At 43.2% G+C, this 20,791-nt stretch overlaps 1 protein-coding gene across 4 annotated transcripts; it reads left to right on the forward strand.

Annotated features, from left to right (window-relative positions):
- Window positions 1–6,203: 6,203 nt before the first annotated feature.
- On the forward strand, window positions 6,204–19,751 carry LOC142941674 (uncharacterized). 4 transcript variants are annotated; one of them, XM_076083687.1, is made up of 3 exons: window positions 6,204–6,930; window positions 12,549–13,564; window positions 16,655–19,751. In XM_076083687.1, exons 2-3 carry the CDS (start codon window positions 13,351–13,353, stop codon window positions 18,247–18,249), a joined length of 1,809 nt encoding a protein of 602 aa, XP_075939802.1. In that variant the 5' UTR covers window positions 6,204–6,930; window positions 12,549–13,350; the 3' UTR covers window positions 18,250–19,751. The 4 variants fall into 4 exon arrangements, with proteins under 4 accessions (XP_075939802.1, XP_075939803.1, XP_075939800.1 ...); XM_076083688.1 differs by lacking the exon at window positions 12,549–13,564 and adding an exon at window positions 15,641–15,866 and having other exon boundaries at window positions 6,206–6,930; XM_076083685.1 differs by lacking the exon at window positions 12,549–13,564 and having other exon boundaries at window positions 6,207–6,930.
- The last annotated feature ends 1,040 nt before the right edge of the window (window positions 19,752–20,791 follow it).

The following is a 20,791-nucleotide window of genomic DNA, read 5'->3' on the forward strand; positions in this document are numbered from 1 at the left end:
ATAAAAGAGATAAATGAATATCACAGTGCAGGAAGAGACAGAAAGCCAACTGGGCTTATTTGAAGCCTCCACCCATATAATATTAAAATTTTACAAAATGACAAAGAAAAAATAAAATATGCATAAGACATTACATTACAACAAAACAAAGAAAGAAAGAAAAGAAAAAGAAAAAAATTAATGTAATTGTGTCGAGTGTGAGTGAGCATGTGTGTGCATGTGTAATATAACAGCTAAAACAAGAAAGACATGAACACTAATACATAAACAAACTGTTACAAAACAGCAATCAGATTTTCTTTTCGGCATCTTTTAAAACATTTTATAGAGGGACATTTTTTTGTTAGGTGGGAAAAGTCATTCCATAGTTTGGTTCCCCTAAATCTTATTGCAAATTGACCTCTGCTAGTCAGTAACTTAGGAGGATGAAGATTGACGAGTTGAGTAAGAGTGAACCTGTGAATTGAATTTATAGTAGGTCTTAAAATGGTCAGGAATATTCCTTTCACCTGAAAGTATCTTATAAATGAAAACATAAGTTTGTGAAATATTGATGTCATAAATAGTAAGAATCTGCAATTTCTGAAATAGAGGAGCAGAAGTGAAGTGTGACTCTGATCGGGTTGCGATCCTAACAAAACGTTTCTGGAGGACCAACATTTTTTGCAGAGTAGTAAGTACTCACCCAAACTATATTACAATATGAAAGATAGGGATAAATGATACTGTAATAAAGAATAAGGAGACAGTTTGCAGAGACAAGATGTCTAACCCTCCTTATTATTCCAATAGATTTGTTTATTTTTCTACTAACACAGTCAACATTTTTACTCCAACTTAAACTCTCATCAATAATAATTCCTAGGAACTTTTAAGGCCGGAACAGCGCCACTTTTTTTTCACTAGCCAAAAATGCTCGTGTGAGGTCAGATAAAGGCGGGGAAAATGTTGACGTTGCACGCTACATGGTGGCGAACAGAGGACTGAACAGGAATTCACTCATTGCTGGCAGGAGCGTCCACAATCAAAGGAAACATAATCATCCATTCAAACATTTATCAAAATAACACTTTGTAAAAGATAGCAATATAAACTCTATTCAAGTCTGCCGTTGAAAAGTTAGTAATCAGCTGTTTTCTCTCTCTGCTTTCCTTCAACAATAACTATTTGAACGTATAATTATAAAAGTATAATTAAAACACCAAATGTTTTATTGACATTTGAAATAGTTTTGTCCCCAAAAGAAGAAGATTCAGAAATGATTCAGACTTCCATTTAGTGGATGTCCCACAGTGTCACATTACAGAAGAATCCTGTTGAACTTGATGTTGAATTAGTTTGATTATTGAACTGTAAATATGGATTGAAGAGGTTTAAACTGTGATTAGTTCAGCTGATATTCCAACAGTGCTAACCCTAGACTAACCTATTTCTATTGTGAAGTCTGAAGAGCTTTGCTAAAGTTCATTTAAAGGGGCAGGCAGTCAACTTATCCTTTTTAAGAGATGAACACAAATATTTGTAATAAACTGTCATTGTAGGAAGACTAAATATTTATTTTCCCCATCAGAATAGAGAGGCTCTGGAGAGACGTTTATGGCGGCGTACTTGCTCTCTTCTACACCATCTTTACCAACCTTGAGAGAGAAGGCCTTCTCAATCCTCACAACGAAATGCATCTCTATGCTCTGCACTGGTGCTTCGTACCCCACATACAGAAACACCTTCAGTTTAACTGCCACCGACTACGCACTGAGGGAAACCAGTCCCCGCTGCAACTGTGGAATCTCCATGAACATGAGGCACAGCAGGACCCAATGCAGGTTTGCATTTATTCAGTAATTTTATCTTTACTATGACCTTACTTTCCTATATGGGACAATGTCAACATGAACCCCACTGTATCTAACATTACACAACGTTTTTATATTATAAATAATGTAGGGACGGTTCATTCCAAAGTGCATGTATCAGAAGCATAATGTAACTAATAGAGGCCTGTAAATGTGGATTATTTTTGTTCTGCATATCATGGGCACTTTCAAAACTTCAATAAGGTGTTGCTAAAATGTTGTGATCAAACAAGGAGCAGTGTTTTAGAGAGATGATTATACATCGTAGCTCTCTGCTCCCTATAGTAATTCATTGGCTCTCTTTCTGATGCCATAGCTGTTCATGGCATCTTCATCCAGAATACAAGGAAATGATAAAACAAGTGATATTTCAAACAAGGTTCTAAAAAAGGAATAACTGACTGAAAATGACTCACAGTTCTGTAGACATGTTGACCATAATAACTTACTACATCATAAATTACTTTTGGCTGAACAGACCCTTTAACCTCAACTCTTTCAACTGCAGGTTGACATGGAGTTTGGAGTTGACTGGACTGGACCGTGTGGTCATCGTCGGCCTGGTGTTGTGGTCCCTGAAGTTCAGCTGCAACGCTCACTAACTGACCAGGAAGTTGAAAGTCTACCAGACCCTGATGGCCCCCTGTCCAATGTGTTGAATGTCTTTGTACAAACTGTGAGCTTAATATCAGAAATGCTCCAGTAAATGCCTGCGTCACATAAATGCTCTGATTAATTAAGCATAGTTCTGAAACCAGTGTTGAATCGCATTCTTATTTACTAAACTCCTCTGTTTCACATGACTAAAAAGATTAACACAAAAGTAAATATAATGGTAATGACAGCACTGACAGTATATATATATATATATTTTTTTTTATAGCCGATGTCAATGTACACACTGAATCACAAGGCTCGAGGAACTGCACATGCATCCCGTTTCAGAACAATACCACGAATAAAGAACAGCAACAACAATTCAATCTGTCTCTGTTGTAACAGTCTCCTGATCATGATCTTTAAAACAATTAAACTGGGAAGAATGGGATTAAACCTACGAGACAATGGTTGAAGACAAATATGCATCACCACATTGTGTGTGTGTGAGTGTTACACACTGACAGAACTAGGTACTAGTTTACATCACTCATTCAACTGCTTTTATACTGTAATTCAATATTTTGGCTGGCCAAGCAAGACAACAAATGCTCCACGATTACTAAAGTGTACATACAGAGTGATATATTGATGTACAGTCTCCTTAGACCAATCCAAAGCCAGTGTCAGTGCTACAAATAGCAGCAAGAATGTCTCTTTCAAAGTTACAGTATAGTCTTTGTAATGTCCTGGAGGTTTCAGATGGTGGAAGCAGGTGGAAGAACTGGGGAAGTTGCTCTCCACCACGGAACTCACAATCTCTCGGGCTCTAGCCCTTCTGCCATCCAACTGAGCTATTCGACACCACACTAGAATTCTTTTTTTGTCGTATTTGACTCTGCGATCGCACGTTGAGCCTCAAAACACTGACTGTTTGTCACTATTTTCCACATGCTATATACTATGACTGTGTTTCACATTTCTTTCGACACGCTATCCAGGGGTGCCCACACTTTTTCGGCTTGCGAGCTACTTTTAAAATGACCAAGTCAAAATGATCTACCTACATTAAAAATGCTGAATATCTATTTATTTATATATATATATATATATATATACTGAGTATACTTTATCTTTACAATATATGTTGGCGTACCTTGCATAACTGCATGAACCCTTATGGCACAATACAATTCTGTACATTTTTGGTCGTTACCTTACTCTGATGACTTGCACTGAATGGGATTGGCCAGAGTTGCATAGTCCGGACAGTAGCTGCTGGTAGCCCGCCTCAAGCAGACTTCAAATGATCATCAGTCATGGTGGAACGGTGTTTGGACTTAATGTTCTTCATGTGGGAAAAGGCTGACTCACATAAATAAGTAGAGCCCAATAATGCAGTCAAGAAGGGATCACATGTCCTCATGTTTGGGTACTTTTCCTCTGTGAGAAAACTGTCCATGAGCCCTGGACTTCAGCTGAATGTCAGCTTGCAGTGTCAAAATCTCATCCTCCACTCCAGACGAGTTCAGGTGAAACAGCGTTGCAATTTTTGATGCGAGTGAATCAACCTCAATATCTTCCCGAAATGTGCAGCACATAAGTGTAGCAACTGGCTCGAGTAAAGCAACGTCTCGAAAGCGTTTGTCAAACTCTGACAGACACTTGTCAATCTGCTCTGTGGAGCGCGCACTGTCAAGTTACGCACACGCCTTCCGTTGAGTCTCCAGTTCTGACGCGAGGTTTTGGAAGTTTTCCCAAATCATGGCGCTGCAGCTTTAGCTTCTTTAGTAGAAATAAATTGGAAGGCTAACTAATTAGCTCGCCGGAGTTTTGCAGTAGCTCGCGCGGTTGACTGCGCATACGTGGTGACCGGTAGTGTTAGAAAATCATGTGGCCATGATGCCATGCGGACATTTAATTTTTTGTGAATGGCATGCGATCTATCCGCACTACCTCCGCGATCGACCGGTCGATCGCGATCGACGTATTGGGCACCCCTGCGCTATACTATGACTGTTATTTCAGTTTTTTTGACATAATATACTATGACTGTTTTTCACTATTTTCGACATAATATACTATGACTGTTTTTTACTTTTTTCGACATAATATACTATGACTGTTTTTCACTATTTTCGACATAATATACTATGACTGTTTTTTTACTTTTTTCGACATGCTACTATGACTTTTTTTTGAAAAAATTCATAAAACGGTCATAGTATAACATGTCGAAAAAATTCATAAAAGTCATAGTATAACATGTCGAAAAAAATCATAAAACAACACCTTCGGCATGGGCATAGGTAGGAGAGGTAGACCGGTCCTCTACCAGGTCGGGAGGAACGTTCTGCAATAACTTCAACGACCTAGGATGCAACATCTCAAGCTGCCGATTCCTCCATACATGATCCTTCTGCGGAGGGGCCCACGTCAGAACAACCTGTGGCCAACATTCCAACCAAGCACAGCCTGTGTAAGTATCTTAATACTTAGTGCTTATGGTGGAGATGAGAGCTTATATATTGTACAATTATTTTCTTTCTTAAGTTAAGTTAATTTAAGTTGTGCCCATGGTGCTTGGAAGATTTCTTTCGGAATAAAAAGAAAGATAAAATTGTTTGTTTCAATGATTTTTTATAGTTGTTCACTGTTACGTCTTGTGGGTGAACACATTTAAACTTATGTGAACACAGATACACAATTCAGTGTTAAAAATACACTTTCATGTCTCATAAAAAAAAACTGTGATTAAATTGATTAACTCTATTAAAGAGTTAAAATATCAACACTATCCAAAGTGTAAATTTCACTTGGAACCCGTGAGAATTATATAAATACTGGTATAGTGTTAATTTACTGTTAAAAGCAGTTTGCTGTTCTTCTGTAATTATTAGGTGCCATTTCTATCACTGCAGGCCATCCTGTGTCACATGACAATAGATGCATAGATTAGATAGACACTGCATAGATGTTGGCATTTATCTCCTTGTGTAAATTCTGTTATTCTGCATGTTTAGAGGCAGCATTGCAGAAAAATACCAGAAGGCAAATAATGTGTTTATACATTGACTTCCTCAAGTATGTGTTTAATGTTATAATTTCCCACAAACCTTTTTACTTTCACCACCAGGTGTCCCTGTTGTTCCTCTTGTATATTGTTTTTCATGGTTTTGTTAAAATGTGTTGTTATGATTTAGGTTAGATGTTTCACTTGGTTATTTTTGTAGCCCTTGACTAGTAATGTGCACCCTGAACCGAGTACATACTGTAATGTCAAGTTGTTGTTTCTTTGTGTATTTGAAGAAAATTAATGAAATCACACAGTTCAGTTTGAGTTGCTGAGGGAGCAGAGGTGCAGAAAATGATCAGAAGGCAAATAATTGGTGATATTTTATCTTCTACAGAAACAAATACATGTTAGAAAACAATCACTTAAACAATATACATGTTACATATGGAAAAGATGGAAGGTAACTGAAGATTGGAATAATCATTGTCATAACCCGGCTCCTAGGCCATGACAAATACGGCAGACACAACAAATGATGGTAAGGTAAAATGTTTATTTGACTAAATAAAGAAATAGTTAACTTTATGAAGTGTGTCAATCAATAACATCAGTAGTGTCACCGTGAATGCGTGTGGGATGAAGTGTGGGTGTTGTCAGCGAAACCAAAGGAAACCAAAACCAAAACAACCGGCAGCAACTGGCTGGGATCAATCCACGTACACCGGAGAGTAAACCCGCCTCGAGCAACGCTAGAGCAGGGTTTTTATGCCCTCCCTGTTCCCGGACCAGGTGCTCTGCATCAGGTAATCTGCTCTCTAGGGACAGAGGGACAAAAGCATATTTGCAGTGATTAGAGACAGGGGCCGTCACATCATTTATGATTTCTTATTGTAGTATGCAGTATTCTAGTGCTTTTATTTTGAAGGTTACATACCACGCATCAGTGGAACCGGATGTTCCTCCATTATCAACATGGCGCCTAACGTTGTTAGTAACAGCATCGTCTCTTTGTTGTGTTGATAAAGTCTCAGTTAGCTCCATCACTACTGATTCATCAGAGTCTCTGTATGTCTGGATAAACATGTCTGAATGGACTTTTAGCTCTTCACCTTTTTTTCTGGATGTTTTTCCTCTGACTCATCTCCCGGTAGCCTACAAAGCTATTGAAGTTAGCTTAGCATGCTAGCTGGAAACAGACCGACGGGGACGGAAGTGATCAACACAGCGCTAGTCAGAGTTTAATGAGAGCGAACGGTTTGTGTGGTTGTGTGAAAATGTCTAAAGTCCAAATGCTGAGATGTTTAATCAACCAGCGACTAACTGCGGCTGCTGAAGATATATTTGGTGTGTTTGAAAGAACGATAGCAGAGTACGAGGAGGAACTTTCTTGTTCAAAAGAGAACGAGCGACAACGGAAACTACTGGACGCTGTTTTCATCCCTCAGCTTCGGTTACACAGAGCAGGTTGGTTCATTAAACACTCAGCATCTCTAACACACAAAGTAGATGAGAACGTGCAGCGTGTTGAAATCTAAAATATGTTCACGTCACATAAGAGAGTAAACGGAATTGTTTCCTGGTCCGGACAGTTTAGCGGACATGCCAATAAAATCCACTTCTATTCGGACCAAATTATATTCTCGTTGTAAACACTGGGTGCTGTTGGTTTTTCGGGGATATTGACTTGTTTCAGAGAATTACCATCAATGCTCTCAACACATTCGGGACCGTAGTTCTGTCCTTCACAATAAGATATCACGCTTCAACAACTCCAAATGATGCAATAAAAGCTCCTTAATTTCCATTCGTGTATACCACCACCTGCTGGATGTTTTGTTAAACTCTTCTCGTATCAGTCACTTGCAAAACACCAGCTGATACATGAATTTAACAATTATGTACATGTATATATTGTATATAACAGTTACTATTATAACACACATTGGAGAGTAAGAGTTCTGTTACTTGGAGAGGGATCCCTCCTCTGTTGCTCTCCCTAAGGTTTCTTCCTCTTTTCTCCCCGTTAAAGGGGTTTTTTGGGGGAGTTTTTCCTGTTCCGATGTGAGGGTCCTGGGACAAGAGGATGTTAAATGTGTACATATTGTAAAGCCCTCTGAGGCTAATTTGTAATTTGTGATTTTGGGCTATACAAAAATAAATTTAATGGAATTGTTACAACTAAAAACACAAATATTCATGATTGAAAAGCTACATTGTTAAAGCAAAAGACAAATTACTTTTTCAAAAGATTGAAAAGATGATGCAAACATTTATTTATATATAAACGGGACAAAAACTAAATCAAAAATCGGGACACAAATGCCATTTATAATTAAAGCTGCGAGCAGCATTGATCGGGCCCTCGCAACTTCACGCACGTCGAGGGTACTAGCAGGACTCTGGCCATGCATTTCTGTGACCATCACACTCTGCGTGCACGAGTGAGATATTTCCTGCGTAGACCAGCAGCGTAGCAAGATCATGTTGCCAGGTCTTAAGCCTCAAATGTTTTGAGTGTACATCCGATACAATCATAAATGTAAGCCTTTAAAGATCATTAAGAAAATGAATGTGTATGACTGTGCTTCAGTGTTTGTAACATAACATACTGTCAGTTTACTGGGATGGGGTTCAACTCCCTGCAGTGTCCTGCTGATTGTATTTGGACTTGCATGAAAGTTAACAAAACAGTAGTGCCATTTGCTGTTACTTGAACACTTTAATTTAACACTGTTTTAATTTTAAATTCTTCTGTAACTTTAGATTGTAGCGTGAAGCATTCATTATAACGTTTAACCTGATTGTCATGAAGAAGCTCTGGACAGATCATTTATACTAATGCCCACTGACATGGTTTGAAAATCCACTGTTATCTAACTTTTGCTCTCCAAGCATCTTAGTTTGCACATATTTAGATCAGAGAAGTCTTTTTCTCATGGTGTGCCCACAAACCCTTTCAATAAGTTCAGTGTTTGGGCCACTGTAGTTATAGAATCCTGCTTACGTCCGTGCTTATCAGTAGGTGGCGCTATGGCTATGAGTTAATATTGGCATGCAGAAGTCCTAAAGCCATGACAGTCAACAAGCATGTCAAGTTTGGGACAGTTTTGACAAAGTACAGTCGAGTTACAACAGCTTGATGGATGATGGTGAACCATGTAAAATGGCTGCCACACCACGTCCATGTTGTTCAATGAAACCTCAAGCTTTTAGTAACTTTTAATTGCTAAGGTCTTTAGATTGTTCTGACCAAATTCTAAACTGATCGGATTAATTCCCTAGGAGTTCGTAGTACAGCACCTGGAAATGGAAAAAAACATGAGAAATTCATACAAAATTCAAAATGGCTGACTTGGTTTAGAGCATGGACCCCCAAGACTTTTTTTTAAGTCTACATGTGATACATCTGCTTACCAAATTTTATACATCTAGGTGAAACGTACTGCGAGGGCTGCATCGTCGAAATATTGTAGGAGGTGCTATTGAGCCGACTTGACACTTTGAAGCATTAATAATAATAATAATACATTTTATTTATATAGCGCTTTAAAAGGCACTCAAAGACACTTTACATGTTAAAAACAGAAACAATAGAAGCATTTATAATAAGAACAAAATATACGACATAACAGTAAGAAAAAAATAAATAAAATAAAATAAACATGAAAAGAAAGAAAGAAAACATACATGACTGACTTTAGAGGTTAAAAGCAGATTTGAATAGGTGAGTTTTAAGTGCAGTTTTGAAAGTGGCAAGTGACGAAGAATGTCTGAGGTGTTGGGGCAGGGAGTTCCAGAGGGAGGGGGCAGCAACGGAGAAGGCCCTGTCCCCCCAGGTCCGATGCTTGGACAGAGTAGGGGGGGTAAGGAGGTTGGCGTCAGCAGATCTGAGGTTGCGGTTGGGAATGTGATGGTACAGGAGGTCCGAAAGGTATGAAGGGGCAAGGTTGTGGAGGGCTTTGTAGGTGATGAGGAGGAGCTTGAACTGGATTCTTTGCTGTATGGGGAGCCAGTGGAGGTTTTGAAGGACTGGGGTGATGTGGTCTCTGGTGCGGGAGTGGGTGAGCAGACGGGCAGCTGAGTTCTGGATGTATTGTAGTTTATTGATGATTTTGGTGGGTGAGCCGTACAGGATGCTGTTGCAGTAGTCCAGTCGAGAGGTGATGAAGGCGTGGATGAGTGTTTCAGCGGCTGCGGAGGAGAGGGAGGGACGGAGACGGGCGATGTTTTTGAGATGAAAGAAGGCGGTTTTTGTGATGTGATTGACGTGGCGTTCATATGAGAGAGTTTGATCGAAGATGACCCCGAGGTTACGGACATGTGTGGAGGCAGGAACAGTGATGCCATCGATGCAGAGGGAGAAGTCGTGGTGGGAATTGTTTAATGATTTGGGGCCGATGATGAGGACTTCAGATTTGTCGGTGTTGAGTTTGAGGAAGTTTGCTTGCATCCAGGTTTTTATATCTGTGAGGCAGTTGGTGATGGTGGAGTGGATGGTGGGGGTGATGGATTTGGTGGAGATGTAGAGCTGGGTGTCGTCAGCATAGCAGTGGTACTGGAGACCATGGTGGCGTATGATGTCACCAAGGGGGAGCAGGTAGAGGATGAAGAGGAGGGGACCGAGTACTGAACCTTGGGGGACACCTTGAGAGACTGGGGCTGTGTCAGACTTGAATTTGTTGATGCTGATGAACTGTTCCCGGTCGGAGAGGTATGATTTAAACCAGGAGAGGGCTGTGCCAGTGATGTGGAGGGAGGACTCGAGACGTGAAAGGAGGATGGAGTGGTTGATGGTGTCGAAGGCTGCGCTGAGGTCGAGCAGTATCAGGATGTTGAGGGAGTGTTCATCAGAGGAGAGGAGGAGATCGTTGGTGACTTTGATGAGGGCAGTTTCTGTGCTGTGATGAGATCTGAATCCGGATTGAAATGGTTCATATAGTTGGTTTGAGTCCAGGTGAGTTTTCAGTTGATGGGCAACAATGCGTTCCAGTATTTTAGACAGAAAAGGGAGATTGGAGATGGGTCTGTAATTGTTGTGAATGTCGGGGTCAAGGCCAGGTTTTTTGAGGATGGGTGTGACTGAGGCGAGTTTGAGGGCGGGAGGGACGGAGCCAGTAGACAGGGAGGAGTTGATGACAGAGAGGAGGTGCGGGCGGAGGGCCGGGAGACAGGCCATAACTAAAGTGGAAGGGATAGGGTCGAGGTCACAGCTCGGAGTCTTCATGCCAGAGAGTGATTTATTGAGATCCGAGGGGGAGATGAGAGAGAATCGGAAGAGTGACCGGTCAGTTAGTGGAGGATTTGCAGATACAGGGTTGGACAAAGCAGGGCTGGAAGTGGCCAGTTGGTTGTAGATGGTGTCGATTTTAGCTTTGTAGAATGTAAGAAAGGAGTTGCATTTCTCTGCTGTGGAGGAGTGGGAGAGATTGTCCATAGGTTTGAGGAGTTTGTTTATTGTGGAGAAGAGGACCTTGGGGTTGGTGGAACCAGAGCGGATGATGCCAGAGTAGTAGGTGGAGCGAGCAGAGTTTAAAGCCAGTTTGTATTGCTGTATGTGTTCCTTGTACGCCAGGGTGTGAACTGTGAGGCCGGTTTTTTTGGAGAGTCGCTCTAGTCTACGTTTCCGGGATTTCATGAGGCGGAGTTCAGGGGTGAACCAGGGAGCAGTGTGGGTGAATGAGACAGTTCTGGTTTTGAGAGGGGCAAGCTGATCAAGGCAGGAGGATAGTGTGTTATTGTAGAGGTTGACCAGGTCTGAGGGGGAAGGGCTAAGGGAGGGGGAGAGTGTGGAGAATTTTTCAGTGAGACAGGCTGACAGGGATGAAGGGCAGACAGACTTGATATTTCGGAGAGTGATGGTGCGCGTGAGTTTGGGTTCTGGGATGGGGATGTCGATCTCCATGATGATGGCTAGATGGTCGGAGATGGTGAGGTCATAGCCGGAGAGGTGGTTGATGGTGATTTCAGTGGAGCAGACCAGGTCCAGGATGTGCCCGCGGTTGTGGGTGGGGAAGTCTATGTGTTGAGTGAAGTTGAAGCATTTAAGCAGGTCCAGAAATTCGGTGGCAGTTTTACAGTCTGAGGAGTCGATGTGGATGTTGAAATCACCAAGCAACAGGATGGAAGGTGAGACGGAGCAGAGCTGGGTGAGGAATTCTGATAGGTCAGAGAGGAAGGCAGGGTTGGCTTTGGGGGGGCGGTAGATAATTGCAATGACCAGGGGTTTAGGACCAGAGAGTTTGAATGTGAGCTGTTCAAAGGAGGGTGGACTGTCGATGTTAGTCAGTCTGGTCTTGATATGTTGGCGGTGAAGAGCGGCAATTCCTCCACCGCGGCCATCAGGGCGTGGTTTATCCAGGTAATGATATCCAGTTGGGGTGGTTTGATTGAGTGTGTAGTAATCCAGGTGTTTTTGCCAAGTTTCAGTGAGACAGAGGATATCAAGGTTGTTGTCAGTGATGAATTCATTGATGATTGGGCCTTTGTTGCTTAGTGACCGAGTGTTGAACAGAGCAAGCTTCATGGAGTGTTTTGTGGTTGGTTGTGAGGTTTTGGGGAGGGTTCTGAGGTTGGCTGCATTCACGTGCTGTTTGTTATGATGACGTAATGAGGGAGTGGTGGTACGCCGATGATGAGTCCACAGAGACGGGATGGAATTGACAGAAGTGGGGTTGTAGATGATGAACTTGTGCTGGGAGCCGATATAAACATCACTGGGAGGGATATAGCTGAGGTTGTTTTTGTTTATGGCTTTGTGAATGCGGTGTGGACGGGGCAGCCTCTCAGTCACAATAGTCTGAATGGGGAGAGCTGCAGCTGAAGGAGTTGATGACAGGGAAGGCCAGGAGGGGGAGCAGTCACGGGAAACTGTGCTCAGAGGTGGCAGCGTAGAAGAAGAAGGGGCGTGTGTGTGGAAAGTAAATAGTCAGTCATGTGGACAAGAGTGTACAGCATGCTGTAAATTAGCCGCTAGCAGGCGGCTACCCAGCTTGTTAAAATGAATACCATCGTTCTTAAAAGAGGAAGAGCGGTCCCAAAACAGGTTAAAATTGTCAATGAAGCTCACGTTGTTGGTCCTGCAGGCGGCCTGGAGCCAAGTGTGGAGGCTGAGGACTCTGCTGAACCGCTGTGATCCACGGCCGAGTGTTGGAGTTGGACCACTGATGAAAGCAGACAGTCCACAGCTGTTTAAAAAGTGTAGAAGATTTTTAAAATCCATCTTGGTCAACTCAGACTGGTGGAGGGCTGTATCGTTGATTCCCACATGAACGATAATTCGCCGAATGGTAGACGGGAGGGCGTGCAGCAGGCCAGGCAGTTTCAGCAGGATGTCGTGAGCCGTTGCTCCGGGGAAACAGTGTGTGGTCGCGTTGAAGAAACGGGTATTCCTGATTATTGAGTCCCCGACTATCAGTGTCGTCGGGGCGAAGAGGGGACGAGGCGACAACACTGCGCGTGTAATACGCGTGGGTGGAGGAGAGGATTTAACCAGTGGTGGCGGAGTGGACGAGCAAGGACTGAGAGAACGGGGGACCGAAGCTCGCCGCGGTGCTGGAGTAAAGCGCGGTATGGAGCGGCGAGTCCTGGGGCGAGAGGAGGGCTCAGGAATGACTGGCGTAGGGATGTCGGGGGAGCCGGGGCTGTGGGTCCCTTGAGGCGGCAGCTGGGATGGTGTAGGAAGCTGGGAGTCCCTAGCCAGAGGAGGGAAGTCGTGTAGGGCAAGGGTGTCATATGTATTCTTCAGCTGGACATCGAAGTTATGGGGTGTAGGAGAGGGAAGTCTCCCTATCCGGCTGCTGCGGGCACAGACCAGGGCTCGTGATGTGATGGAGTGGAGCTGACCAGGGCTTTAGGCTTAGCTCCGAGCCGTAGCCAAGAAGCCTCATGAGCTGTGACCGGAGGAGGGGCCGCGGCAGCAGGACTGGAAGCAATGGAATCATGCACACGGTCGCTGGCTGTGTCGGTTTGTGCTGGACCGAAGATGATGGTGTCCATGAGGTTCTCGGCATACTGGATCCTGTAGAGCGTGGATATTCTTCCTTCCAGCTCTGTGATTTTATCAACCAGGCGGGCGCAGCTGACACAGTCAGATGGAGAGGTGAGTGGAGCCATATCAGATCTGGTGGACAATTGTGCTCCAGCCCGTAGTCCACAGCCTTGTCCAGGTATTAGCAAAGGTGGAAGCTGATTCACAGACGGTTCCGTTTTCAGTTTGACGTGTGTAGACAGTCTATATCTGTGGTCTCCGTAGCGTTAGCTAGCTTCAGAGCCCAGGGCTAACAAACGAGCCAGTAGTAGCCCAGCAGGCTAAGCGGCCTGGGGAACGCAAAAACCTAAGAGGTCTAGTACGTGTTGGCTGACATCGTACTTCTAGTTCAATTCACACAGATCAGGACAGCTAGGATCTCAAAAGTATAAGGCAAAAAAAATGTGGCCAAAACTGGAGAAAACAAATGCCAATTTGTGAAAAGGGGTGAGCGGAGCGGATCTATGCCTCCATTACGGATATCACGATGAAGACAGTGACCAAATTAAAACCAAATTACATAACTACATTCAGGATTTTGAATGTGTTTGACAATTTTGGTTATGTTTTGAGAATTTTTAGCCCCTCAAAAACACCTTAATGTTTCATGGCGAAGAATGCGTCGCAACGGCTTTTCACGAAACAACAAGCTTTGAGTATCTTTTCATCACAAAGTTCTTTAGATTGTACTGACCAAATTTGAACTTGATTCGATTATTTCCCTAGGAGGAGTTCGTTAAAGTACAGCGCCTGGAAATGACAAAAACTACACAAAAAATTAATAAAAAATTAAAAATGGCTGACTTTCGGTTGGGTTTAGAGCATGGTTCCAAGAGACTTTATTTTAAGTCCACATGTGATACATGTGCCTACCAAATTTTGTAAATCTATGTGAAACGTACAGCGAGGGCTGCTTCGTCGAAATTTTGTAGGGGGCGCTATTGAGCCGATTTGCCACTCTGAACCAATAAAATCATATTATATAACTACATTTTGGGCTTTAAATGTGTATGCCAAGTTTGCTTATGTTTCGAGCATTTCTAGCCTCTCAAAATTACCTTCGTTTTTCACGGCGAAGACTGCGTCGCAACGGCGTTGGACGAAACATCAAAAGCTTCATGAACTGGCATTATGAACTTGTTATATTTGTGTGGAACTAATTTGATGTTGATCTGATTTACCTACTAAGAGAAACGAGCCAAAGTATAAAGACTTTAACTGACTGTTACCAGTAGGTGGCGCTATGACTATGACTCAAAATTGGCCTGCAGATGTCTTCAGGCTAAATATGTGCATAGTAAGATGTTTGGAGAGCAGAAATTAGATAAAAGTGGTTGTCAAGCCACTGTCGGTGGGCATTAGCATAAATGATCTGTCCAGAGCTTCTACGTGAGAATCAGGTTAAATGTTACAAGGAATGCTTCACACTACAATCTAAAGTTGCAGAAGAGCTTAAAATTTAGTCATTTAGCAGACGCTTTTATCCAAAGCGACTTACAATAAGTGTATTCAAGAGAACGACTAGTCACCAGAAGTCATAAGTAGGCTACATCTCCTTTTTTTTTTTAAACCAGCATCTAAGAGCATAACCCAGAGCCAAAGTACAGTGCAGAAACAAACTAATACGAATACAATAAGTGCAACAAAAAAGCCGTGACCGGGTCGATCGGGCGCAGGGACCTCTGAGCGACGGGGCAACCAATCGCCCCAAAGCAGCAGAGCGAAGTGATCAGGCGGGGGTGTAGGGCTTGACCATGGCCTGGCGATAGGAAGGAGCTGTTCCTTTTACTGCCCTGTAGGCTAGCACCACAGTCTTAAACTGGATGCGAGCTCTTACAGGTAGCCAGTGTAGAAAACAGAGAAGGGAAGTTGTGTGGGAGAACTTGGGGCGATTGAACACCAGGCGAGCTGCAGCTTTCTGGACAAGCTCCATAGGTCTGATAGCCGGGGCTCCGGCAAGTAGTGAGTTGCAGTAGTCCGTAAGGGAGATGACAACAGCCTGGATGAGCACCTGCGCCGTCTCATCAGTGAGGAAGGGGCGAATCCTCCTGATGTTGTAGAGCAGGAATCTGCAGGAGCGTGTAACTGATGAAATGTTTGCTGAGAATGACAGTTGGTCATCCAGGGTCGCACCCATGTTCCTCGCAGTCCGAGTTGGTGTCACCACGGTATCGTCAATGGTGATGGACAGGTCTCGGTGCAGGCAACCCTTCACCTGGACGAACAGTTGCTCGGTTTTGTCCAGGTTGAGCTTGAGGTGGTGTGTCGTCATCCACTTCGAGATGTCAGCCAAGCATGCAGCGATGCGTGCCTCCACTTGGGTGTCACCGGGGGGAAATGACAAGACCAGCTGGGTGTCATCGGCATAACAATGGTAAGAGAAGTCATGCGAGCGAATAACAGAACCCAGAGATGTTGTGTCGAGCGATAAGAGAAGGGGGCCTAGGACTGAACCTTGTGGAACCCCGTAGTCAGCATGCGTGGTTCCGATACGTCACCTGGTAGGATCGACCTGTCAGGTAGGAGGTGTTCCACCTCGGCTAGCCTTGTAGACCTTACCCCGGGAGGCATGATGCCGCAGTTAATGCACGGGTTCTCCAAGAGGCTCTCCATCAGATGCTCGAGGCCAAGACATGAGGGGCAAAGGTCATGACCGTCTTCAGGCTGAAGAGGAGTCATACAGGTCTTACAGCCCGGGAGATAAAAACGTTCAAAATACTTTCTCATTGGTGTACAAAGGTAATAGACAGCGATCAACAATGATAATAGTGATAATAGCGATATTAGCAAAAAAGAAGACTCCTTCTCTCACCCCCTGTCCTTCTATTCATCAAACTAAACCACGGAACAGCATATATCCCCATTGCTATCCAACACCATGTGACTCAATTACCGTCAGTGACCAAATAGGGTGTACAAAATGGCACAGGCTGTTCCTGGCTCCTACTCTAATGTTATAGAAACAAGAACAACTCCCGCAAAGAGAAACTTTGTCTCACAGCCAGGTAAAACACATGTCAGTTTTGAGTTTGTTTGAATATGTTCTACAAAATGTGCAACATGTCTCCCTACATTATAGGAAAGTAGTGATATCAGTGGATTAGTTGTTAACATGAAATTACAGTTTTCTAAGCTGTGTATGTAATTCATTCTTTTCTACAGACTTCCAGCAGCTGTTGGTGGTTAAAGAAGAGCAGCAGGAGTGGAGCTCTAGTCTGGACCAGGAGGACCCAGAGCCCCCACACGTTGAAGAGGACCAGGAGGACCCGGAGCCCCCACACATTAAAGAGGAACAGGAGTACCCAGAGCCCCCACACATTAAAGAGGAACAGGAGTACCCAGAGCCCCCACACATTAAAGAGGAACAGGAGGAACTCTGGACCAGTCAGGAGGGAGAGCAGCTTCGAGGTCCGGAGGAGGCTGATATCAAGTTCTCATTCACTCCTGTGAAGAGTGAAGACGATGAAGAGGAAGCTCAGTCCTCACAACTTCATCAAAGACAAACCGAACAGATGGAAACAGAAGCTGATGGAGAGGACTGTGGAGGACCAGAACCAGGCAGGAACTCAGATCCAGATAGACATCCAGAACCAGATACTAATGAGAAGACTGGAGACTCTTCTGACACTGATGACAGTGGTGATTGGAAGGAGACCAGAAAACCTCAGTCAGGTTTGTCTGTGAATAATGATGAAGTTCCTGTCAGTGATTCAAGATGTAGTGCTGGTGAGAAACTATTGAGCTGCTCTGAGTGTGAGAAAACATTTGGCAAGAGTCAAAATCTGAAGAAACACATGATGATTCACACAGGAAAGAAACCTTTCAGCTGCTCTGAATGTGGTAAAACTTTCACTGTAAATGCAAGTCTGAAGACACACATGAGATGTCACACAGGAGAGAAACCTTTCAGCTGCTCAGAATGTGGTAAAAGTTTCACTCAAAATGGATGTCTGAAGAAACACATGAGATTCCACACAGGAGAGAAACCTTTCAGCTGCTCAGTCTGTAATAAATCTTTTTCAGTGAGTGGACATTTACAGAGACACATGCTAACTCACACAGGAGAGAAACCTTTCAGCTGCTCAGTCTGTAATGAATCTTTTTCAGATCGTGCACATTTAAAGAGACACGTGCTAACTCACACAGGAGAGAAACCTTTCAGCTGCTCAGAATGTGGTAAAGGTTTCACTGAAAATGGAAGTCTGAAGACACACATGAGATTCCACACAGGAGAGAATCTTTTCAGCTGCTCAGTTTGTAATAAATCTTTTTCACGTAGAGGACATTTACAGAGACACATGGTAACTCACACAAGAGAGAAACCTTTCAGCTGCTCAGAATGTGGTAAATGTTTCACTGAAAATGGAAGTCTGAAGAAACACATGAGATTCCACACAGGAGAGAAACCTTTCAGCTGCTCAGAATGTGGTAAATGTTTCACTCAAAATGGAAGTCTGAAGACACACATGAGATTCCACACAGGAGAGAAACCTTTCAGCTGCTCAGAATGTGGTAAATGTTTCACTGAAAATGGAAATCTGAAGACACACATGAGATTCCATACAGGAGAGAAACCTTTCAGCTGCTCAGTTTGTAATAAATCTTTTTCACGTAGGGCACATTTACAGAGACACAGGCTAAGTCACACAAGAGAGAAACCTTTCAGCTGCTCTGAATGTGGTAAAAGTTTCACTAAAAATGGAAGTCTGAAGACACACATGAGATGTCACACAGGAGAGAGGCCAGGCGCCAAATGACGTTAAGGCAGCGTCTTGTGGTTTGAGCATCTGGTTGACTCTTATACAGAGAAGTCTTCGAGGCGCATTATAGTTTATCACCTAATTAGCATATAGGGAACATGGCCCCTGTGGCCTCTAGAAAAAGAGGAAATCCTATCTCAAGGTGTTATTTGTATGTTATGTGAGTTGTCTATGTCTCTTTTTATTTTCCAAATCAATGATGAGTTGTGATCTATTGCTTTCTATCAGCCTAATGGTGCGTTCACACCAAACGTGGCGCGAATTATTCGCGCGAGTAGATTACATACAAAGTCTGCACAGGCGATGAGACTGGAGTGACGCGAATTTGCGAAGGCGTGATTGACGCGATTGACGCGAATTCGCGACGCGATTGACGCGAAGGCCACATCGGCCCGAACGCGTGTGTTAAAAATTTTCACCTTCGGCGAAATATTCGCGTTACGCCCCAGCGCTATAGCCTATCAGCGTTGAGATGTTTCTCCTGTAATCACTGACGTCCTGCCTTTGTTGAATCAGGAAATAAATACTGTAGCCGTCTGTGTTCACCCAGAGCTCTACGATATCTTATATCAATAGAGACCGGACCAAACTATATGTATAAATGTGTGTGTGTGTAAACCATATGGTACAAACAATGAATAGACGCTGCCCTATTTACGTCTAGATGATGTTATTCTGAGTGTTGGTGGAGCTGCTACAATGGCAGACAGTTGAATGGCTTTCAGGGCGATAAGCCATAAGCGATAAGCCACGCCCCCTCTCCGGCACGTCCAGCACGATTCACGCAAATGAACACAAATAGTCCCTGGCGAGACCGGCGGCGCGAACGTTTGGTGTGAACATGGCATAAGAGTGTTATACTTTCAGATATCAATATGCTCTTTGCATGTAATCCCATATTGCTTAGAGACGTTACATTTATTGAATTGCTTTAATGTGTGACTTTCTATCATTTATCAAAATGTGATCATACGTGCTTGTAATGTTGACTGTTATGTTAAAGGTAATGAATTAAGTGAACTTTGGGTTAAACTCACTCTGACATGATTGAATGACAGCCAGCAGAGGAGAAAGATTGTAAATTCAAAAACTAACTATTGTCTTAGTTAGGGGACATCCTGTTCAGTGAGAGCTAGACAGACACCTTCTACAAAGGAGGGGGCTAGCAGAAAAGCATTCAACTTAAAAAGTAGGTATGTCAGAAGGGATAGGACTATTGGAACTGTTTTGTCCAATGATTTATGAATGTTCTGTTGTCTACCTTATGTGGACCCGGAGGTTGCAGAAAGCGCCAACGAGAAGGGTACAAATAGGAGACGACAAAGGATCGAGGCTTCTGGATGCTCTTCTTAGAGCTTTTAGGCTTTTTGAGAACTTGGTACATTTGAGATTTTGTATGATCTATTATTTCACTTTTATTACTTGTTTTTGTAACCTTTTTCTAAACTTTTTGTAAAAACCAAATAAAACTGGATTGTATTTTGTGCATTCCAACCAAAGTCCAGTGTTGCTCGTCTCTGGTGGGGCCCTCGTAGTCTCCTCAAGGTGAGGGAGCTCTTCCCCTGGGATAGGCTGACAGTAGTACATTTATTAGACATGTGATCTGAATGACATTCCTGTTACAAGCTAAGGTTAAGATGGTGTTGTTCAGCATTGTTGTGGTTTACTAACTTCGTTGCCTCAGATTGATTCTGAAGCTCTGCTAATGTATCATATGTGATGTTGCAGTGTTTGTTAATAATGTTGAGACATTAGCTGAAGTGCATTAGGAAGCAATGGGGTTAGATTGGTATCTAAATTAGGGGTGTTAGGGCCAGGGTCCTGAAGCTGCCCTGAATAACCGAGCGAGGTTCCGAACCACACGGGGTTCCTCCAGCGGTGGCCCTTTAGAGAGGGTCCATCCTGGAGTACATCCAGTCCTCCCACACCTGTTGCACACACACACCTAAATCCGTTGATATCGGTCAGTCGGGAAGGCTGACGTTTTTAGCCTGAAATAAGTGATACTGTTGCACCCCGTTGCCACAGAGACCCGGTTCAAAACACCGTAAAGGCACGTACACACAGGAAGCAGTGTTATGAAAATATAAATCTTTTATTGGTACAAATATAACTAGGTGGAGTAACCAGTGACAGCTCGTTTAGCGGGCAGGAGGAGTTCACAGACCATGCGCTAAGATCGGCATCACAAACAATTTAAAGCAAAAGAAACAAAACAAAAGACCAAGGCAGCGTCTCACTAACTAGAAAAGAAGTGAAAAAGAAAACATAAGTAATCACAAACAACTGCCAATAAACAGAAAACAAACCCAAAAGATTCTACTTCAACCCACCTGTTCAGCAACCCAGCCACCCCCACTTGGATTTTCCCCCAGCTATCATTGGGTGCACTGCTCAGGAAGCTCTAAAAAAAACCACGAATACAACATTACATATTTCTTGATTGTACCCAATTTCCCCAGCACACGAAATACATAAAGAAAAACCCTTCCACTATAAATTCAGGTGCTGGTCATATAATTAGAATATCAACAAAAAG

This window comes from Anarhichas minor, unplaced genomic scaffold (assembly GCF_050575085.1).
Source record: "Anarhichas minor isolate MPS153535 unplaced genomic scaffold, ASM5057508v1 ptg000136l, whole genome shotgun sequence".
Classification (NCBI taxonomy): Eukaryota; Metazoa; Chordata; class Actinopteri; order Perciformes; family Anarhichadidae; genus Anarhichas; species Anarhichas minor.